Genomic DNA, 24,579 nt, shown 5'->3' on the forward strand with positions numbered 1-24,579 from the left:
TAACCCATCCCACATATATAGGTGATGTTTAACTAATGGGATCACACAAAAATGAATGAATTTGAGCCAAGTTTATTTTCCACCAAGCCACAAAACTGGTCAAACCAATTTCATTTATAGTATAATAATAGTATATGCAATAATTAGTGTACTAACTAATATATCAATTGATGATGTGATATAATTTAAGAGATTTTTAATATTTATAATTTGTATAATGAGTGAAATCAATAATAATATTAATACATTAGTTAATATACTCATTTAGTGTATGTAACACCACCGTTTATCTTATGATTACTGCTTTTATTGGGCCAAGCAATTTGCTCCTTTATTATTATACCCCAAGAGTAGATGTGTTTTTAAGGCATCAATTGCTGTTTCTTTGTGCATTCTAATAGCTCAACAAGATGCATAAAATGTTTCATTTCATTATTCGCTCAAGTCTCCTACATGTTTGCTTGATAGCTAGTATCGTTCTTACTAGTTGACCTCCTCGTCTCACAGATCTATTTTTTAATATTTGCTTGGCTTTGCAAACACCCCCAATGAAATTTAGGGAACTAGTTAAGGTATATACCGAGTCACATAATTCCGTAAAACCGGTATGCCAGCACCTGTGGCATTTCTCTCCCTTTCCTTGAAGAGAGCTTGGGGGTTACTTAGAAGCAAATTTTTAACTTAATTTTTATAAATAAACTGACATACAATAATGAAATTTTAATATCTGAAACAAAAAAAAAAAAAAAAAAAAATCCCCTCATAATAATATGATAAATGTCACATCAATTAATAAAAAAATTACAAACACCACCAAATACTAAGAAAAAAAAAACACCAAAAAAACCCATTTTCAGAACCATATATATATATATATATAAGAAATCCATGATTAAGGAGAAAAAAAAAAGAAAAAAAAAAAAGAGTAGTTCCCTACAATAACATTTGTTTACAATATGACTCTATAACCCCAACATACAAACTTTACATACCACAACCAAGTAAATCTGAAACATGGTAAAAATTCCGCAATCCCAGAAGCAAATCCATCACCGATTCATCATGCACCAGCCAAATCGAAACCAGAAACAAACACAGATTCAAAAACACCCGTGTCTGGAAATGGAAAGACCAACAATCCCAGCATCAAACACCAGCCAAACAGAAAGCAGAATCAAACACGGATTCAAAAACACTGGTGCTTGGAAACAGGAAGACCAACAGTCGCAACCATCAAGTGTCAAGCATTTATTTCAGAATTGCACTGATGCTCTCTGCTGCAGCTTCTTTTGCTCCAAAACATGCTTGAGCAACTCGTTTTCTCAAGCCTCATACTTTCCAGTTTGTCCTGGTCCATTGATGCAGATCGTGAGCGTTGCGGAGATTCGTCTCGTGTTTCAATGTCTCGGGGTTCACAAGGACACGGTTCATCACTACACGTGCACAATGGAACAGCCACGGAAGGAAATGGACTACACGTGACAGGGCAGAAAAGATCAGAAGAAACAGAAGCCACACGATTCTTTCGAATCTCTGTTGTAGAGGTTGGTGGTGTTGAACGATCTGCTTCACGAGGGTGAAGCATGCACGGAGTACAGAGACTGAGGGATAGATGAAATTTGATTTCCTTTACCGGAAATCCAGGAAGTTTGGCAAAAGAGGTAATGCCATGACGACATAGAGGGCATGGAATGGACCCAGGTGGCGTTAGCAATTCGGAAGAGATATTACTGGCAGAGCAAAGGTAGAGTGCACATCTTACACAAAGCTCATGCCCACAACCTGAAAATGCAGATAACAGTTGAATATTCCAACCGTACGGTTTTAAAGTTAATGGTGTAAAGAGATATTCAGCAATAGTTAAAAGAGTTGAATGTAATTGACCCTATTTTAAATTGATGTAACTATGAATATAATAGCAGTTCTGGAGAACGAAATCAAGGGTCCAAGAGTGGCTTTAACGAAAATGTGCCTAAGCAAACAGACTAACATTTTTAACCCAAAAAAAAGATAGGAAAATAGAATGTATCAAATACAAATTGACATTGGAAGAATTTATAATATATACATATATATAAAAAAGGACTCCTTAAGAGTTTAGCCTTCCAAGCAAGCAAAAACTAATTAACCATTTGCTGAGGAACTTGAGGAAAGAAAACTTGGAACATTAATATGCCACAATTAGGAATTTGCCAGATTCTTTATTCCAACTAATTTGGCTTCATGCCAAAAAGACCAAACCAATTATCCATGCCTTACAGACACAGGAGGATTGATAACAGACAGTGCAGTGAGATTTTGAAAGAAAACGAGTGTTTTCTATTGCCTTGATCAAGACATATACAGCACAAGGGCCACACAAGTAAAGACGAGTGGCCTCGTTTGGGAACAGACTATTTTAATAACTCTTTGACTAAAATATGAGGTAAAAGAAACTAGTATGTTTGGAATAACTTGTTGATTTTTTACGAAAAGAAATGCAAAATGTAGAGAGAAAATGAAATTTTTGACTTTTTGATATAGGTTATAGGCTTTTTTATTTTTTTAGTAGCTTTTTTATTTTATTTTTTTTAGTAGCTTTTCGGCTTTTAGGCTAAAACTATTACATGCCAAACGAGAATCTTCATAATAGGCTAGAAGTCAGCTTTGAACCCTTACTTTATCTTCTGGTTATCAACGAACAAACAGGATGCATTATTAAAGGAGGTTTTAATGTATGATATTTGTGGACAATAGTCATAGACTCATAGTTAAATATACTGGACTAGGGAAAGATGCAATATCAGAAGACTCACATTCCTGTAGCAATGCCTTAAAATTGGAAGATTGATGGTACATAACAATGTAGTTTAAATATCAGAAGACTCACAATTCAGACAAATGTAATTTAAACAAGACGAGAATTAAAAGAAATATCAGCGATTTGAAGTCAAAGAGGTACCTGAGGAAACTATTTTTTAACATGACATATATATATATATATATATGTATGTATATATTTATCATCCATTGGAAGGAGAGATTGAGGATAGTGTCCATGGAATTATCTTCAAATTATATACATATATTTTTTTAAAAAGGTTAAGTTTCCAATAGCAATAAATTTAGAAGGAAATATGATAGAAAAGGCTACCTGTTGATCATGTTCATGCTAATGAATTATGATATCGTAGAAAAACAAAATCCCTATAAAAAGAGTTGCTAAAATTAGAATGCCCAGATGAATGAATTGCAAGACAATCGAAAAGTCACTGTGAATGTTGCTTTAATGACAAGTTTAAGGTATTCATTATGGAGGAGTAGATGATAGCATGATGGCTTGGATGGTTAACTAAATATAAATATGTTAGAATTTACCATCACCTACCACCACTACCACCTCACCTACTCCACTAAACCTAACCCACTACACCACTATCACCATCCACTACACCTACATCTATATAAGGAACCATTTGTAATATACAGAAAATATCAATCAATATATCAATCAATAATAATACATACAATTTATTCTCTCTCTTTCTCTATACATTATTTCTTACATGGTATCAGAGCTGGTTTAAAACCTAGTATTTTTGCTTCCCCGGCGGGCGGCAACCTCACCTTAGCCGCCCGCCGGACCTCAACCTATTCCGCTGATAAAATCAACAAAGATTTGTGCAACTGTAGTCATGTGTGAGGCTGATGGAGAAGAATTCTTCACCTCATATGACGAGACAGTCTGGAACTGGAAACACTGCAACATTCTGCTCTGGAATTCTGCAGCAGCTAGATTATAGCTTGGTTGAGTGCCAAGCTTTGGTTCTTCCACCCACTCTTGAACTTGCCCAGCAAAGTGTGAAGGTTCATGCTTGTGTTGGAGGGACTAGTGTGCGCGAAGATCAGCGCATTCTCTCCAGTGGGGTTCATGTTGTTGTTGGTACTCCTGGTCGTGTGTTTGACATGTTGCGGAGACAATCACTTCGCCCTGTTTACATCAAAATGTTTGTCTTGGATGAAGCTGATGAAATGCTGTCACGAGGTTTTTAAAAATCAGATCTATGATATTTTCCAGTTGCTGCCACCCAAAATCCAGGTTGGGGTGTTCTCAGTTGCTGCCACCCAAAATCCAGGTTGGGGTGTTCTCTGCCACAATGCCACCAGAGGCTCTTGAAATCACCAGGAAATTCATGAATAAGCCTGGAAAGAGAAAAAACTCATGCTAGGATTTGCGAAGTGATTTGCTGCAGGAATTTTGGCTTTGGATGAAACCCTTACCATACTCCACTCATTCTCTCCAACTGTTCTAACTTTTTATTTTTATTATTATTATTATTATATCAAATAATCAATGCACTCATGTTCCCCACTAACAGTGTCCACTTTTGACCCAAACCATTTTCAATCCATCATTTCTCCTTCACCTTTTGCACCCCACTCACCGACTCTCTCTCCACTTTATCACATGGGTTTGTCCCTCTCTCTTCTCCATTTGATTTCAAAAATCACTTATTTTTATTTATTTTTTCCAAGTCACTTTTCCTCTTTTTTAAATACCCCACTTTATTTTGAAACAATCGCACTGATGTTTTTCATATAATCCATCTATAAATATTTTTTTATCTATTTTCTTTCTCCCTTGTTTTCTTTCATTTTATTTTTATTTTTTCAACAAAACACTCCCAAAAACACAAAAAAAAAAAAAAAAAAACATTTTACAAACTTGTCATTTCTTCATGCCGGGGATCAACCCCGATCAGCATTTTACACCATAAAAATAAAAAATAAAAAAATAAAAAAATAAAAAAACACAAAACAAAACAAAACACAACCAACACAAATCGGAACAGTGGGATTTTTCTTCTCGCCTATTCTGCCGGTCTTTTCTTCTTGCCACCGTCTTGGGCGGCCCTTGCCGGTGTTGCCTCCGTGTTTCCTTGTCCACCGAGCACGTTCACTCCCCCATACTCCTCCACTGCAGCATATGGAGGACCTCCAAATCGGAACATCACAGTGGCCTTCCGCTTCAGCTCCTTATTTTCTGTCTTTAGCACACTTATCTCTGCTCGCGCATCCTTATACATGCGTTGGAGCAGAGCCAGCTGGGAGTTTAACTGTTGCACCTCATTTGTCCTGCTCTGCAGCCGGTGCGACAAGTTTGTGACCGCCGTCATGGTTTCCACACATGACTTCAGAGTATACTGATTGGCCTCAATATCAGTTTGCACCGCCATTTTTTGCTCCACCGACCGCATCGGAAAGTTCAATGGAGCAAAACCAGAGGTGTTTGGTTGAGGTTCACTGGCCATCGCACCAGTTATTTCTCTTGTGGACTCGTTCAGTTCTGGAAAGAGCGTGAGCAGACCACGGGAAGAGGAGGCCATGTTCTGGGTAGCTGGACGGGAAGAAGAGGCCATGTTGCTGAGTGTTTCAGAGAAGGGTTGGATACAGAGTATTTACAGATTGTTTCAGAATGACAAGTTCAGAGGTTTCAGTCTGGTTTGGTTTCCTCCGCCTCCGCATTGGTTTATATTGACACTGACGACGCGGCCGACACGCCGCTCTGTCGCTCACGTGCCTCGCCGCGTCTCCGGCTCACCTTTTGATGGCTCGACGCTTTCTGTCGGGCACGACTTTTGATGAAGTAGGCGCGCCTTTTGAGGGCGCAACTTTTGATAGCACGCCTTTTCATGGCACATCTTTTGATAAAGTGGACACGCCTTTTGATGGCACGCCTTTTTATGGATTGGGCACGCCTTTTGATGGTACGCCTTTTGAAAGATTGGGCACACCTTTTGAGGGTGCGACTTTTTAGGAGTCCGACAAGACTCTGTAAACTGTCCCGACATTTGATTCCGGTTAGCTTTTCCAAGGGTCCGACAAGACTCTGTAAACTGTCCCGACATTGATTCCGGTTAGTTTCTACATGGGTCCGACAAGACTCTGTAAACTGTCCCGACATTGATTCCGGTTAGTTTCTATATGGGTCCGACAAGACTCTGTAAACTGTCCCGACATTTGATTCCGGTTAGCTTTTCCAAGGGTCCGACAAGACTCTGTAAACTGTCCCGACATTGATTCCGGTTAGTTTCTACAAGGGTCCAGCAAGACTCCGTAAACTGTCACAACAACTGTCACCACATTGTCTGCTACAACGGTCCGACATGACCCCATAAACTGTCTTCTACATGGTTATGACACCCCCATACAGTGTCCTCTACAACGTTATGACACCACCATCCAGTGTCTTCACCAATGGTCTGACACGACCATTCAGTGTCTCTTATCCTCTTTTATTTTTTATGTATTTTCTTGTTTTGTTCCTCTCTTCAAACTCAAGTTGGTTAGTTTCTATCCTCCTTGAGTTTGCGGGGGGCTGTTAGAATTTACCATCACCTACCACCACTACCACCTCACCTACTCCACTAAACCTAACCCACTACACCACTATCACCATCCACTACACCTACATCTATATAAGGAACCATTTGTAATATACAGAAAATATCAATCAATATATCAATCAATAATAATACATACAATTTATTCTCTCTCTTTCTCTATACATTATTTCTTACAAAATATATGACAAAAGCAATGAGCACCGGCGAGGACGGTTTCGATTTGAGGAGAAGATAGGCTTTGAGAGACAACAAGATGGCCAATGATTTAAGAAATGGTGCATTTTTTAGAGCACTCTGTTTAGTTTTGAGTTTTACTTTTTGACTTAATGTGGGGGGAGAGAGAGAGAGAGAGTGGAAAACCCAATGTCTGGTATGCAGGAATGGAATAGAAGGTTGAATGGAATGAAATGGTCATTTCACTGTTTGGGGGCTCACATGGAATGTTGTAGAAATAGAATGACAATTTTCATTCTCATGTTTGGTTATACTTTATACTAATGGAATGGAATAATTTATTTTATTTATTTATCAAACTAGTAACAACCAATTTAAAATTGTCTAAATCAGGATCGTTTTGATAGTTGTGGAAGTGGTGGTGTGAGAGATGATGGTGATGGTAGCTGCAACATTGGTGGTGGTTGTAATTTGCTTTGGGGTGGGGGTGGGGGTGGGGGTGGGGGTGGGGGTGGGGGTGAAAGTAGGATGGTTATGGCAGTAATAGTAGGAAGGTAGAGTAGTGGTTGTGATGGTGGTAGTGGTAAGGTGGCGGCGGTAATAGAGGGTAGTTGGTAATTGTGGTGGCGGTGGTAAGATGGTTATGGCAATAATAGTAGGATGGTAAAGGTGGTTGGCAGTGATGGTGGTACAATAGTGATTGTGGTGGTGGAAGGTGGCAATGGCGGTGGTTGTGGCTGATAGGATGGTTATGGCAGTAATAGTAGGAAGGTAGAGTAGTGGTTGTGATGGTGGTAGTGGTAAGGTGGCGGTGGTAATAGAGGGTAGTTGGTAGTTGTGGTGGCGGTGGTAAGATGGTTATGGCAATAATAGTAGGATGGTAAAGGTGGTTGGCAGTGATGGTGGTACAATAGTGATTGTGGTGGTGGAAGGTGGCAATGGCGGTGGTTGTGGCCGATAGGATTGGTTATAACAATAATAGTAGGATGGTAGAGGTGGTTGGTGGTGATGGTGGTTGTGGTTATGGTTGTGCTAGTGGTGGCAGTAGTAGAGTGGTAGTGATGGTGGTAGCGTGGTGGTGATGAAGTGGATGGTGGTAATAGGTAGTGGTAGTGGTGGCAAGGTGGCGGCAGAGATGGTAGGATGATTATGGCAATAATAATAGGATGGTGAATATGGTTTGTGGTGATAGTGGTAGGGTGGCAGTGGCAGCGGTAGTAGGATTGTGGTTGGTGGCAGCGGTGGTGGTGGCAAAAGTGGATGGTAGTAATAGTGACACTCATTTTGAAAAGACTCTATAATAGAATGGAATGCACATTCCTTGGGCTGGATAGAGGAATGGGTATTCCTGCTCTTTGTTGAAATGACCATTTCAATGGAATGGCTATTCCCACTTGAATAACGTGTACCAAACAGAGGAAAAAGAATACAAATCTTGAATGGACATTCCATTCCAACCCCACTCTATCGTACCAAACTAAATACTCGACCAAGTCAGGTTATCCCAAAAGTACATGTATAATAAAATAATAAAATCAATGGCTCTATAATATTATTTCAAAATGTGAAGTTTAGAGAATAAAACCATTTGATTGAAAATTAAAAATTTAAAAAGCAAAGATGTTTTGGATTTTCGTTACATTTTTCATTCCTGAACATTTTAAGCCATTCTTAAATGCAAAAAGAAACCATATATAACTTATGATTCTCAAAATTCAAGTTTACGAGCTGACTCAACCCAGTAATATATCAAGTCGAATTTGAATTTCGACTTGAACTTTGGATCTAGGAAGCACGGACACTTTGAAATGTCTGCCATGTTAGTGTCTGTGTCTTGTGTCGGATACACACACACCACGAACAAACTAATCTACGTGTCAAACACGCCACGTGGCATGTCAACTTTTTTAATTGTTAATTTTTTGAAAGACACGTTGGGTACACTATACAAAAACGTGTGTCGTCGTGTCCTGTCTTTTGGACATGCCTCAAGACACCTTCGTGGGCTTTCTTTTATAATTTTAAAAAGTTGATTCGCCTTTGTGGTCAAAGTAAAACATACGGAAATAAAGAGGAGGAAAGTGGAAAAATATATATATACAAGCTTGCTTATATATTGATGGCTTTAATATCTCAGTGCTCTAAATTTATATTCATATATATAATGAATTAAATAAAAAATTCCATATCCCTGACGTGTCCATATCGCAAAATTTTCAAAATCATTGTGTCCCATGTCTATCAGTGTCCAAGCATGTGTCCATATCCGTACTACTAAGATTTGGATAGAACGAAATGTCAAAAAACAATTCAAGGAGATAAAAATAAGGATTAAAGACTTATTTAAGTTGTCTAATGGCAAAACTTAAGTTGTCTAATGGCAAAACTCAAGTTGTTAGCTATGAGAACACTAGGCAGACTATTATCTTGGATAATATTCCCATAATCATCACCCCAACAGATCAGTACTAAAATAACTATAAAAATATAAAACTCATCATCGGTAAGTTTTTTTATTCATTTTCTGGCTAAGTCTGACATAGAGAAAACCAAAACATGCAGTCGAATAGAAGTACACTAGGTAAACCTTAAAAAGTGTGACAAGAAGTATATAGACAGAAGAGCTGACCTTCAGCGGCTACTGTACATGCTCTCTCCAGGCACACAGCACAAATCTCAGCATCATCACAGCAGGTTGCTGATGTTTGCAACCCATACTCTCTGCAGATAGGGAATAAAAAAAGTATTGATGTCCAGCAATGGCTATTATACAAAAGGGTTCTCTTTCATTAAAATTATCTTCCTACGGGATAAAATTCTCATCACACAGATCAACCTTACTTTTTAGATACTTCAGGAAGCACAGCCAAAATATGAACTTTATTAACTTCTAACGGAAATTATCAATTAAAGGTTGCACCCAGTGTACAAGGCTCTTGCTTGCAGTATAGTCTAGGAGAAGTAATAGGTAGCAACCTTAACCCAATTTCCTTGTGGATAGGCTGATTTTCATGACCCAAACCCACGCCACAGCATTGGGGGCAGATCGCACTTGCCATCGAGTTGGTTCACGATAACTTTGGAAATTATCACAATTCCATTTTCAATGAGCACAGTGTAGTTAAATATGAAGTTTATACACCTCCAAAACAACTTAGTTTATAACTTCCCTAAACTTTGATCCAGCAACAAAATTTTGAACTCCAAAGAAGAAAGAGCAAAGTGCAACTAAACAGGGAAGTAAAAAACTGTTTCATAACCTGATTGATAACTTCTTGTGGCAAACTCTGACAAAGTTCCACAAATGAACCTCAGGTCTTAGTTTATCTCGACATTCGAATTTTCATGCATCTAAGATTCAGAATTAGAAAACTTCCAGTCAACCACCAATTCACCATTAACAAAGACACAGCACATGTAAGGGTTACATGCACATGTTTTCCTGACTAGATGGTCCTTACTTTGTAAACTATCTGTCCGAAACCAAAATAATTAAATGTGTCCACAGAACTAAGCCATCTTCCTTTGTTGTCTAAGGCTTAAGGAACAGGTCATAAAGTGATGAAGGCAAAGAGTCATGATAGCACTATCCTCAAGAACTCCGGTGTCAAAATAGCCAGAAGTTGCAGTTATAGATGATTTGAGCATAAGAGAAATCCAAGAAGCTGTCAAGGTTGTAATACTCTATATTCATCTTCCAAATGAATTTCATTGATATTCTATATAAGCTCAATCTTGACTCACAAGCCTCATAGTGACCTCAGGTATCAAAGTTAGCACAGCTCATAAATACTACAGGATGTGCCATTCTCAGATCATATAAAGAAACAAGGACATAACTTTTAGTACCTTAACGATAAGGCATCTCGTGAGATGAGCTGCAAGAACTGGGTTATTTAGTCATGCTCTTCATCTCAAATTACACAGAGGCACACAAAGTATCTAACATGCTCATCTTTGAAGGCCAAGAAATGGTTCAACCATACACTTAGAAGAAATGCTGGTGCCCTGAATTTTAAGACCATTTTCAAGCAAATACTAGGGCTAGGGAAACTCAACAGAAAGCATCAGGATTCAGATGGACTACAGGATTTGTGAAGCTTCGGAAGTGTTTCATAAATTAAAGTCAAGCACCCAAATCATAATAACAATATATTTATTTTTCACTTCCCATACCTGCTAAGTCATGCTCTTCTCTTCCTAAAATGCATTCTTCCTATAGAATTATAATTTTTTTGGGTAAATACAATTTTACAAACACACCCCTTCAGGTTTGCTTAAAATACGGATTGCCTCATGTGGTTTTAAAAATTATATCCCACCCCTTCAAATTTCTAATCACATAACAAATGGCTCTTCTATTAATAAATCATTAAATCAATTAACAGTTTTTACTGATGTCATAAATATATTTCAATTAATATTATAGTAATTTTACTATTGCATAGGAGAGTAGTTAGAAATTTTATTTTTTTTGTTAATTCTATTAAATAAAAAATTATGACTATGCGATATTTGTAATTTGTAGAACCACAAGGGACAATCCTTATTTTAAACAAATCTCAGGAAGGTATATTTGTAATTTACCCTTTTTTCATCATCCATTTTGCGTATAAAATAAGGGCATGAGTTTTTGAGATGCTTCATTTTTTGCTTCATGAGTCACTCAAGAATGCTCTATTACTTTTAAAATAAAATTGCTACAATTTAATTATATATGCAATGTGTTACCTCGACATTTTATAAGGCAATCTAAAACTGAAACAATTTTTATTATGTAAAGCCAACAAACAAGTGGATGTTCCACGAAATCAGTGGCTTGCAAAGAGGATAAGAATATATTCATTGGTGAAGGACATAAATTAGATCCCAATAATGAAATAAGAAGCATCAGAGGCTCTTCAATGAACACCAATCAGAATTCGTAAATAGTTTGCATGATTTTGTAAAGATACGCTGTCAATCATCTATGATGATAGGGTATAACAGGGAGGATTGTGACACCACTTTCCAGTCAAATATATAAAGGTCATACCCAGTGTAGAAGGCCCTTCCCCCACATTTTTGTGAAGAGGTTGATTCTCGGTTGTCAAGTGCTGGGAGTGGATACATTTGCACTCACTCCAAGTCATGATGTCTACGTATATATATACTTATCAAATATAAACATATGTATATACGTACATTTTATAGTTAGCACAAAAGGAAAGCTTAATGAGACATGTACGAGAACCTTGACCATGCCAACTAAAAAGAGGCTTTATCTTCCTCCAGAATCAGGATTTTTCTCTCCTCCTTTTCCATGTAGCCTTTCAGCTAAAATACCCAAGAATCAGTGGCATGCAGCAAAATCAAAGCAACAATAATACAGCTAATGCATTGAAGCCAACTATCTCTGTCCTCCAACATCACACATGTAGGGGGACTATTAATCGTGAAATTCTATTAGAGTTGCCAATCATTCAGTCTACCAGGCTTAGGCATGTTCAAATTAACCTAAAGGATCGAAAATTCAACTCAACTAGAGGTTTGACCAAATAGGGTTAACTGTGTGACTTGATTTGAGTAAGACAACTCATCTCAATACGCATTATGTTAATTATAATGCTAAGCCAATATTATTAATTGAAGATACTAACAACCTTGACAGATCAACTAGGTTGCCAACCTAACACTTAAGTCGGATTATTGACTACCAAATTATTAACTTAGAACTTTCTAAAGTGATTTTCATTATTACCAAGTGGAACATTCAACTTAATTCTTGTGTTTCTGAACAGGGAATCCTTTTAAAGGTACCTGCCCCGCATCAGTTCTCATCTTGTCTTTATAAAATATGCAGACGACTAAACATTATGCAGTGTCCCCATGCATTAACTATGAGCTACCACATGATCTTATATATTTTCTCATATTTCCATAAAAGAAGTCCTTGTCCTGCTTTCATCATTCCTTTTCATTTCAATTTTCTCATCCAAACAAATTTCAAAATTCCTCCCATCACGACTAATATTTCTAAAATTTTCAATTTCTCCACTCCTTTGTCATCACAAAATAAATAAACTTTGTTCAAATGCAATAAGCAGGGCTGCCAATTATAGCTCAAAACAAAATGTTTAAACAAAACAATATCCTGAAGCACTATGAATTAATGTTCACCTTTAAAAAATAAAATGAAAACCAATCTCTCCAAAATTAATATTTTGTGGGTAGCAAACTTTTGGACCTAATCTCAAAAGTAGATATAATATTGTTCGTTGAAATTACCTTGCTATATTAAGTACACTCAAGAGAGGCAAGGATAAATAATTAGAAGGAGGAAACATCGGTATCGTAGAGCCAGAATTGGGATCTAGCAATGGCTCCAGCCAATGACGCCCCCAAGTCCTAGCAACATCAAGAGGAAGCCACCTGCAAGAATGCATGAATTTCCTTAGACATGCAAAGAGAAAATAGTTAAGTACATGAAGCAAACACTGGACACATGAGAACCCATTCACAAAACATTACCCATTGCAGTTTAAGGTCAACCGACTGGCACCTCTTGCAAGAAGGATCTATATATACAAGAACATGATCACTTCAAGATAACAGTACTTGCAATTGTCAGGAAATCATCGAAAATTGGACAAATACTCGCCTGACAGCATTTCAAATTTCCCCCACAAGCAGCATAGTGCAAAGGGGTGCTTCCAGCTCCTATAAAGAGATACATTCATAGTATTTATAAGTCAAAAACACAGACAGGCCTCCCACAAAACAAGCTTTTGAAACTCAAACAAATGACTTACCAATCAAATCCATTGATGTTCCATAATGAAATGTCACAGATGAAACATTTGCACGAAGATCAAGTAGGAGTTGTACACAATCAAAATAACCATTCAATGCAGCCATATGAAGAGCGGTGATACCACCATCAGCAGCCTTATTTACAAACTTGGACAGTGCACTGCATTTAAAATAAATCTATCACTGAACTGAATAGAACAATGCTTGGTGTTATCAACTGCTGAAAATTAAAGACTCTACAACCTCTGAAATAATTATTATTGCTGAGGCATATTAAAACTTACAACAGCTTCATCTTTATGAAATCAATCTATACAAATATCTAGCTTACAATTCTGCCAGCAAAACTTAGAGAAGGCCAGTTGTATTGCAACGTGTAGATAGCCACAAACTGTTCGTGTATTTTGAACCAGTGAGTTTTCTTCTCATGCTTATGCACTTCTGATAAACAGAGAAACAGGAGGAATAGCTTATATATTCAGCCCAACTTGGGAAGAATCTCCCTCGAAATAATGTCCATGATTTTGTTATATTTAGGGCCAACATCTATGATACTCTAGTCCCCAATCCATATCCGTTTTAAGTCTTCCTTTCAAGGGAGCCACTATTGGTCTACTTTTTTACTAATCAAAACATCTAAACATATTTTACCTCATCACCACATTGATTAATGTCATGCCATTGACAGTGAAAAAACAAACAGAAATAAATCAAAAACCTTTGGTCATATTTGCACTTCATATTGGAATCATTGTCTCTGTCACAATTGGTTTGAGCATTTATAGATTCAAAAGGATCACTGGGAACAAAGTCGGCCACAACAAGTCTCATGCATCTAACATGCCCATTAACTGCTGCAAAATGGAGAGCTGTTCTTCCACTGAGATAGTCTGCCCTTGTAACCTGAAAGGAGTGAGTAAAATATGTGATACACAGAAAGGAGAATTAACTAATTTATAAATAAAGTAAAATAAAAAGGTCTTCAGAGTGATACAAAATTTGGGATATAGCAAACTGACCATGGGCCTTGTAAAAAAGTGATCTATAACCGTCTCTTCATTAGAAGAGATCAACGTTTGAATTTCAAGCCCCAACTACAGCTTGGTAACAATACTATGCGGAATGGAAAAGAGAAAGATGCTGAAAGGAAAACTCACACTGCAGTTGAAGAGCAGGAGAGTCTGTACAACTTCCCAGTGCCCATATCGACACGCTTGCATCAATGCCGTCTTCAAATAAAATTTCATAACAATTCAGCAATTAAATTCAATACAGATCCACCAATTCTCATTCATTTAAGAAATTGCCCAGTTTTAAATTCCTTACACGTAAAATTACAGAACCCAAAACATAATCGAGCTGATCCCACAAAATTTATCAAATCACATTCACAATCACAGATCAAACTCAAAAGTTACAAACAATCCATTCTAATCTATTCTATTTATTATATAAAGCACAAAACTCAATTGGCAAAGCTATATCACACATTTTGTATGCTCAAATTATCCTTATGTGCGATTTCAATTATAATTTCTTCAATTTTTTTTTTTTTAACTTTCATATAAATTCAATGTTTTTAATCTTAAAGAAAAGAACCCAGAAGAGAAAGACATTGAATCTTGCACCTGACCACAGTAATTTCTGGAATTGACATCAGCTCCATTGTCAAGCAACAAAGCAACAATCTAAAATCACCAAAAACAAAACACACTACATAAATACAAATACAAAAAAAAACAAAACAAAACATATATGGATAAAAAAAAAAAAAAACAATAATGGGGTGGAATAAGAAAAGGGTTAAAATGGGGGGAGACCTCGTTGTGGCCTTTAGCGGCGGCGAAGTGGAGAGGAGAGTTGAGGCCACCAAAGGTGGAGTATTTGGAGAGACAAGGGTTGCAATCAAGCAACATCTTCGCCTCCACCAAATCTCCGTCTCTCGCCGCCGAAACCAACCTCTCTCCCGACGCCGAGCACCCAAATGAATTCCCCATTTCTCTCTCTCTCTCTCTCTCTCTCTCTCTCTCTCTATATATATATATATATATCTGTATCTATTGTTGTATATGCATTATAGGCCAAGAGAGGGGGTGAATTAGGTCAAACAAAGTTCGAAAAGGACATGGGAATAAATCGGAGATGAGATGAAAACAAAGGACAGAGAGAGAGAGGTGGTTGGTGGTGTTGAAATTTGGATTTGGGTGATTTTGTGTTGGGGGAGACGTGGTTGGTTGCCTTGGCATAATTTAATTTAGCACATATTTTTTATTTTAATAATTTTTTAATTATTTATAAAATATATATATAAAAATAAAAAGAGTGATATGATAAATATATAATTATATTCAGTATATTTGGTTTGAATTTTCTGGATTAAGTTTTTTAAAAATTGATTTTTTTGGTTTTTGTGTTTTTTTTTGTTTTTAGTGAATATTTTTAAAATTTTAAACATTTTTTTTTACTTTTTTAGATGCACCTTACTTAGATGTATTTAATAAGCAAAAAATTTGTGAAAAAAATATTTTAAAAAATTAATAAATACATAAAAATACAAAAAAATATACTGAATTCTTGTATTTTTTTTGTATTTTTGGTATTTAGTGAATTTTTAAAAGATTTTTTTTACAATTTTTTTACTTTTTAAGTGTATTTATGTTAGGTGTGTCTAAAAAGTAAAAAAAAATGTTTAAAATATTAAAAAAATTCAGTAAAAACAAAAAAATACTGAAAATAAGAAAATAAAATTTTCTAAAAAGTATTTTTTGAAAAGTGGAAACAAGTAAGGTGATTATTTTTTATTTAAATTATATTATTTTTTTATCATTTTACATTTTGTTGAAAGATTTTAAAAATATATTTATTTAAATCATTTTAAAGAATTATATATATATACACAGATGAGAGAGAGTGTGTGTTAGATGTTTTCCTTTGTTTTGGGTTTGTTTCTCCTTTGAGAAACAAAAATGGAGAAGAAATGGGGGGCTGTGCCAACCAATGTCTAGGCAGCTCTACTTTCCCTTTATAAAAAAATAAAAAAATAGAAATAAAATAAAAATATCAGGGTTAGTTTTTACTAAAACTTAGGCCTCGTTTGGCAAATGGCCTTTTTAGTCAAAAAGTCAAAAAGTTACTAAATAACCAAAAAGCCAACAATTCATACCAAAAAGTTAAAGATTCCATTTTTTCTCTACTTTTTGCACATCTTTTCGTAAAAAGTCAAAAAATCATCCCAAACATACTAATTTTTTTTACATTACATTTTAGCCAAAAAGTCAAAAAGTTACTAAAAAAGCCTATTCCCAAACGAGGCCTTAGATATGAATTTACAAGAATGATTACAATTTATTTCTACCTTATTTTTTGAACTCTCATTTCTTGGAACTCCCACCTAACAAAATGAATTCCTTATATTTTCTTTTTAAATCCCACCTTAATACCAACTATATCTCTAATTTTTGAAACCATAACTCTAACCTTAATTTTCTCTATCACACACCCCTTTCATCTCCATCGGAGCATGATCTACCATTGCTCACTACTATCAGTCGTTCTATCCATTCACAACCCCACCATTCTTCACCTTCAATTCTTCTATCACCATCCATTTACAACCACCGTTGTCACTATCCATCATTATTGCTTTCTACAATCATCGCCTCAATCGTCGCCATCATTATCACAGAGAGTGTGTGAAAAAGAAAGAGTTGCGAACCCTGGATCATCATCATTATCATTGTTGCCTTCTACTTCTTCTTCTTTGCATTGGTTACGGCGGTAATGGCGATGACAGCTAGGAAGGAAGAACGGCGCAAATCCTAGATCTAGGGTTTGTAAGAGTCTTGCAATAGCGGCAAAGAAGAAGGCGCTCACGGTGGTGGGGCAAGCCCTAGATCAATATCAAGATTGTGATAGTGAGAAGAAGCGTTGGGAAGCTGGTCGCAGCAAAGGTAAGAACGACGATGGTGGTCGTGCGAGGCTGCGATGGCGATGGGTTCGTTGTCATGGGGGTTTGCAATAGCAGTGGGTCACCAGTCGTAGGCCTGTTGGGTGGGTCACAAATGGGCAGGAGGTTGTCACGGCAGGAGATGACTAGCTGGAGGTGGAGAAAGTGGTGAAGGAGGGTAGTGGTGATGATGGTTGTGAGATTAAGATTAGAAGATCATGGTTGGAGATAGCAATGAGAGATGGGATTGGCGTTAGTGTCACAACTCAACCCCCACCCCAAGGGATTAGAAAGGTAACCGGCCAGTAATCTGAAATTATCAAAGGCTTGCTTAATAGTATTATAGTAATAGGGGCTGGCGAAAGCCGATAAATAATAAACTATAACGTTCAACGAGCTATGAGACTTAAATGAAACAAAATGAATTTTTATATACATATATGTACACATCCATGATAGACCATGTCAAGCTTATGTACAAAAGAAAATATCAATTAGGAAGAAAACCCCAATAAACAAAAAAAAAAAAACCCAGTCACACCAAAAAGGCCTTCAACCAAAACTATTACACTTAATTACAACGTCAAAATGGTGAATTTCATACCACCCAAAAACCTTAGAGCTTGACCAGTAGGAACCTCGAAGTGAGGCACATCAATTAGTTTCACAAAATAGAGGGTTGGTCGATGCCATTAGGTCCGGTCTTGCACTTGATCACCTGCATACATATATAAATAATAAGCTAGAACCTAGTGAATAACAATTATGTAAAGGGGTTTATGAATGATATCCTTACAGTAATTGAAAACAGTCAGTTTTAACAGTGAATCAATTCTCAAAGCAGTATCTTATACATTGCAGAGTCATAATGAAATCATAACAGTTATACGTGGTACATCCAATAGCAGAACAGTACAGTAGGTCATAAAGACCGAGTAGTCATATATAATGGCCATCAATATAGTAAACAGAAATTCCAAGAATTGGAACTAACAAAGATCTCTGTAACAGTAGCAGTAACAGTAACCGTAACATATGTTATAGATGCCACGAATTCATGTCATAAAACAAGACAATCATTCATTCAGTAAATAGTATCATTTCAAAAACAGAACTTAATAATATCATTCAGAAAATAATTAGAAATTGAACATAACTTTACAACATTGTTACTTACAGTTAGCTCCTTGAAACACGTGGTTAGGACGCGGTGTTTGACCTACACAGACACATGTAAGTACAACAGTTCAAAATACATTTCATCCATTCAATCGGTTCATAACCTATCCATTATTTATTCACTAAATCATTCATATTTGTTCTTCTATTTCTTTTGTGCTCATTAAATGCATATGCATATGAAAAACACTTGAAAACCATGCAAATGGAGGCTCGAAAGTCAGAAAAATGGAAAGAAAATAAAATTGAGCCTGCCCTGTTTGTCGCACGTGTCGTGGCCTGGCCGCTCGTATGGTGGCCTTGGCTGCACTAGTGACGCCAAAGCAGAATGCATTTTTAAGCCAAGGAGGACTGGCAGCTTGTGCGGTGGCCTAGGCCGCTCAAGTGGTCTAGGTGGAGTTGCAGTCTGAAAATCTGTTATGTATTTGAAACCCAAGCTTTTCAAACACTAGCTCCTTTTTCATGCATTTCAAGCCTCAAAATTCACAAAAACAACTTGACTTTGGCAAATCTAACTTCAAATAAAAATCATAAGTTTAAATCAAAACCCAAGGTTCCAAGTAAAAGATCAAAATCTAACATAAAAATGGTAAAATCATAATCCATGTAAATTTGAGTTCCAAACCTTCAAAATTCATGGAAGTTCCTTCTCATTTCAAAAATCATGCAAGAAACGAGTGATTGAACATGAAGAATGTCATGTATGACAACATCTTAAGCTATTTCTTACACTTTTGCCCTTTAGGGTTCTTAACATTAACTTACACCACCCAATTCCTTAATTCAACTTAGATGCTATGATTTCATAAGTAACACAACTTAAATTCAAGACAATAGAGAAAAATTCTTACCTTAAATGGTTAAATTTGTGAAGATTTGCTCAAATTCTCCTTTTCTTCTGCTTCTTGAGCTTTAGGGTTCTCTTTTTCTCTCTTAATCTCTAGAACTCTCTCTCTTCCAATTCTCTACACAACCCACTAAATCTTATTTTCCTTTTTTTTATATATATTATTTGTTGACTAACTCATTGCTATAATTCCTAATTAATTCCAAGTTTAAATTCATAATCAAGTTCACTTAATTACCATCATGATCTAATTTCCTTGCACTAAATTGAAACATACTACGGTGAATCAGACTTTAATTCCATATTCCAAATATTAAATTCTAACCTTATGGTTTACTGATTTAGACAGGTTTATTCCTATTCACCATGCATCTGTTAACACATGACACATAATTAACATAGAACACATAATCAAGACTAATCACATAATTTAGCAAGTAATTAAGGTGGTGGTTGTTACAGTTAGGGTTAAGGTTAGGGTTAGGGTTAGAAGATTAGGAGTGAGTGTAAAAGTGTAATTTTATGTTGAAACAAAATTGGAATTAAAAAAAATGAGGGAGGTGGGGGTTCTAAGAAGAAAAATAGAGGTAAATAGCAGTCCTCTTTAAAAGAAGGACGAATTACCAATACACCTTCTAAGGTTTGCTTAACGTACGAATTGTCCTCTATAATTTGAAAAATTACAACTACTCCCTTGTCAAATTTTTTTATTTAACAGAATTTATTGAAAAAATAAAATTCTTAACTTTTCTCTTATATAATAATACAATTATATGAATTATTAATTAAAATATATTTCTGACATCATTAAAAATTATAAATTGATTTGATGAATTATTAATAAAATGGTCTATTTGTTATGAAAGTATAAACCTTATGGGGTGGAATATAATTTCCAGAACTACATGGGGCGATTTATATTTTAAGCAAACCTCCGGAGATGTAGTTGTAATTTACCCTTAAAAGAATTTGAGGGATTTGTAGATTTCACTACAGGTTTGATTGTGATGATATAAAGTAGAGTAAATTACACTTACACCCCCTGAGATTTAGGTTTAATACATATCACCTCCTGATGTCCCTGTCATTGTAATTATTTAGACGAATGAAGAGATTGAATCCATACACTCTCTCTTTTCTTACCTTACTTCACTTTCTTTTCCTTTTTTTTTCTCTTTTCCTTTGCTTTACTTTTTTTTTTCAATGTAATTTTCTCTATTTTTCTACTAGGAGTTGTTGCCTTTTTATATAAGTAGGTGGGTTTGTGAAATGAGAATATTAACTACAAGGATGGAAATGTAATTTTCAAAACGTCATGGGGTTGGATGTAATTGAACCAAACCTTAGGGAGTGTTAGTGTAATTTATCCTATAAACTATTTATTTTGTAAAACTCTGTGTATGGTATCAATGAAAAAAAAAATTGATCTGATAATCATAACATTTAATATGTTTTTCTCTAAAAAAAAACTTAATCGTCTATTTTTAAAAATATAATTGTCATCTACTTTTTCACAAACAAATGTGATAAAATAAAAAATTTACAATTATCGAATCGACCTAATATTTTTCATGAATGATATATACAAAGAGCCCTACAAAATGAATAGTTCAGATTATCAAAACATGACTTATAGTAAGCCCCACAGTCCCCTCAAGTTCTCTCAAATTACTTAAATTTAAATTTCAAAAAAGCTCAATTCAAACAAATACTAGGATAAATTACACTTACATTCAATGAGATTTAGGATTATTATATTAACCCCTTAATTTCACAAAATTATATTGTTGTTCCTTAATTTTTTAAATTTGCATATCCATGCCCTTAAAGAACCGCTAACAAAAAATTTGTTTGTCATTCCATGCATTTTAAGTAATTCCCAATTTACCTTTTCTTTATACAAAACTTATCAAATAAATCTATATTAAAGCCAGCCTTTTAGATTTACTAAAAGTAATTATACCAAAATTATGAGATTTATTATATATTTTTTTTCAATTTTCAAAAGAAATTAGTGTAATTTACCATAACAAATTATAACAAATTCCAATAGTCTTACAAATAGTGGAAGAAAAAAGTTTTTTCTTTACCAAAAAAGGATAAAACATTATAAACAAATGAAAAACATAAGGGCAAATTAAACGGACCTCCTTTGGTAATTTCCCAAATTACACTCTGTCCCACTAGTATGAGAAAATGACACTAACCTCTCCTAAAAATTTAATCACGTTACCCTTAAATCTATACTGTTAATGAACTTATAGACAAGTGAATGGAAATTTGCTGATGTCATCAAAAATTATAAAAACATCAATTTTATTCTTAACTTTTAAATAATTAAAAGAAAAAATTACAAACAGAAAGAAATTAAGAAAAAAAACTCAATTATCCCTCCCAACGTCTTTTCTCTTGTCTTTTCCCTCTATCTACTATCTCTTCTATCTTTTCCTCTGTGTATATCAACACCCCCATTCATCCCACTATCTAACTCTTTGACAACTACAATGTGACTGCATACTGTAGCCAGTGCAACCTCCAACACCACTTTCAAGATTTAGTTAGGGTTATGGTTTCAGAGAATGCAGTAAAGAATAAGAGTAAATTGTGGTCGATCTAGTATTTTTCTCTCCCGTCTTCCTTAAGTACACTCTATCATTTTTTAGAGTTTTTCCCTCCCTACTCCATTTTTTTTTCCTCCTCTCCTCCCCTTAGTTTCTCTCTCTTTCTTTTTCTATTTCTAATCTTTATTGTCTCTTCTGTTAGAATTTACCATTCACACTCACCTACTACACTCCACCTACCACCAATTCACCCTCACCTACTCCTCACCTACTACCCAAACCCTCTCCTATATAATGCCACTCTGATTTGTAATACAATATAACAACAATCAGACATCAATCAATAATACATCATTATTTTACATGGTATCAGAGCCATAAGATTTAGGCCTATACCTTTTTTTCCGGCGGCAGCCGGCCGGCAACCTTGCCTTCGCTGCCCGCTGGAGTTTTTTTTTCAACACATACCAGAAAATCTTCTTTCTTTGTTTCCTCACGACTGAATCGAATCCGCTTCAGATCATTCCCACCCTGCGGTAGAGAAACAACAGTGATACGAACACCAGGCTCCACCTGCGCAACCCATTCCTTAGGTTCATCTTCCTCCATGAACACTACCGACTCGGTTCGGCCACTACCAGAAGCCGGCGTGGCTTCGCCGCTCGCAAGCCCCTTCAGTCTCGTCTCCATTTCCTTCCCCCACAGCCTCGGCGTCGGGCTAGAGCTCCCAGTTCTTCGGTAAGAGCGCTGAATCCTCTCCGACACCGACGCCGCCTCCGCATCAGCACAGTTCCTTTTCTGGTTGTGATTCGACGAACCCGAACACGGTTTGCAGTGCTTATAGGCACCCGGAGCTTTCACCGCACTGTGCTGACAACGAACCCATTGCTGATCAATGTTTCTCTCTCTACCTTCTCTCCCTGTTTCACTCCTTGATGGTTTAACCTTTTATTTTTTTTATTACTATTATTATATTACCCCAACATCATCCATGCCCTCCTGTCCGCCACTCCCCTTTCTTTTCCTTTTTTTTTTATCTTTGTTTTCCTCCATCTTTTACCAAGCCACCGAAAGTTTGCCCTCATCATCCTTTTCTTTTATTTTATTCCCCCATTCCTACCTTTTTTTTATTATTCTTCTTTTTATTCTTCTTCTTATTCTTTGCACTCAAAACACTCAAGCACACCTCACTTTCTCTTCTTATTCTTATTATTCTTCTACAAAACCAACACCGACAGTACACTTTCTCTTTTTTGTCTATTTTTTTTATTTATTTTTATTTTTTTATATCCCATTTATTCGCTCTCCGATTCCCACGCCTTCTGATATTTCCACTCTTTCTTTTATTTCCTTTTCCACCAAAAAAAAAAAAAAAAAAAACAAACAATAAATAAATTTAAAAAAAAAAAAAACAAAACAAAACAAAACAAAACAAAACATAAAAAAAACAACAACACAGAGGAAGAAGACGACCTTATTTTATTCATGTCGGGGCTCACCCCGATCACCATTTTACACCACAAAAAAAAAAAAAAAAAAAAAACAACATTCAACAACACACATCCACAGGCGGGATTTTTCTACTCTGCCGCCGGTCTCTTCTTCTTGCCTCCATCCTGGGCGGCCCTTGACGGTGTTGCCTCCGTGCTTCCTAGACCACCAAGCAAGTTGCCTTCTCCCTGCTCCTCCACTACAGCATATGGAGGACCTCCAAAACGGAACATCACGGTGGCCTTCCGCTTCAGCTCCTTGTTTTCTGCCCTTAGCACGCTTATCTCTGCTCGCGCATCCTTATACATGCGTTGGAGCAGAGCCAGCTGGGAGTTTAAATGCTGCACCTCATTTGTCCTACTCTGCAGCCGGTTCGACAAGTTTGTGACCGCCGTCATGCTTTCCACACATACCTTCAGAGTATACTGATTGACTTCCACATCTGACTGCACTGCCATTCTTTGCTCCACCGACCGCATCGGAAAGTTCAACGGAGCAAACTCCGGGGCGCTTGGTTGAGTTTCCCGTGCCACCGCACCAGTTCTCTCTCTCGTTGACTCGTTGAGGTCGGGAAAGAGGGTGAGCAGTCCACGGGAAGATGAGGACGAAGCCATTTTTCTGGGCAACAGAGTGTTACAGAGTATCTCTCTCAGAAATCTCTCTCAGAAACCAGAGTGTCTCAGAATATCTCTCGCAGTTTTTTTGTCTCAGACTCTGCCTCAGCCTCAGCCTCTGTCTTATAGCCGAGGCAGCCACGCGCATCGCGCGCCTCTTCCCACTTGCCGACAGACGACACACGGGCGCGCAAGCCAAGGCGCCCACGTGCCTCGCCATCATGTCCGGCACACCTTTTGATGAATTGGGCACGCCTTTTGATGGCACGCCTTTTGATAAAATTGGGCACGCCTTTTGAGGGTGCAACTTCACCAACGGTCCGACATGACCCCATAAACTGTCCCGACATTGATTCCGGTTAGCATCTCCAACGGTCCGACATGACCCCATAAACTGTCCCGACATTTGATTCCGGTTAGCATTTTCAACGGTCCGACATGACCCCATCCAGTGTCCTCTACACCGTTATGACACCGCCATCCAGTGTCCTCTACAACGTTATGGCACCACCTTTCCGTATCTTCACCAACGGTCTGACACGACCATACAGTGTCTCCTATTGTTTTTATTTTTCTGTATTTTCTTGTT

At 36.6% G+C, this 24,579-nt stretch overlaps 2 protein-coding genes across 2 annotated transcripts; both read right to left on the reverse strand.

The window, feature by feature from the left end:
* Positions 1 to 850: 850 nt before the first annotated feature.
* Positions 851 to 15,598, reverse strand: LOC114289169 (E3 ubiquitin-protein ligase XBAT33). The gene is made up of 10 exons (XM_028232842.2): positions 15,173 to 15,598; positions 14,981 to 15,040; positions 14,510 to 14,581; positions 14,071 to 14,255; positions 13,352 to 13,512; positions 13,201 to 13,259; positions 13,071 to 13,117; positions 12,828 to 12,971; positions 9,190 to 9,281; positions 851 to 1,782 (listed from the first exon to the last, which is right to left on the reverse strand). The coding sequence occupies exons 1-10, from the start codon at positions 15,347 to 15,349 to the stop codon at positions 1,241 to 1,243; spliced, it is 1,539 nt and encodes a 512-aa protein (XP_028088643.2). The 5' UTR covers positions 15,350 to 15,598; the 3' UTR covers positions 851 to 1,240.
* A 4,083-nt stretch (positions 15,599 to 19,681) lies between these two features.
* LOC114273118 (protein Brevis radix-like 3) lies at positions 19,682 to 22,938 on the reverse strand. Its single transcript, XM_082885026.1, has 3 exons — positions 22,864 to 22,938; positions 22,354 to 22,755; positions 19,682 to 19,696 (listed from the first exon to the last, which is right to left on the reverse strand). The coding sequence occupies exons 1-3, from the start codon at positions 22,936 to 22,938 to the stop codon at positions 19,682 to 19,684; spliced, it is 492 nt and encodes a 163-aa protein (XP_082741152.1).
* Positions 22,939 to 24,579: the final 1,641 nt, after the last annotated feature.

The sequence above is a fragment of the Camellia sinensis genome, chromosome 8, assembly GCF_055761805.1.
Source record: "Camellia sinensis isolate YWXY chromosome 8, ASM5576180v1, whole genome shotgun sequence".
NCBI classification, from domain to species: domain Eukaryota; kingdom Viridiplantae; phylum Streptophyta; class Magnoliopsida; order Ericales; family Theaceae; genus Camellia; species Camellia sinensis.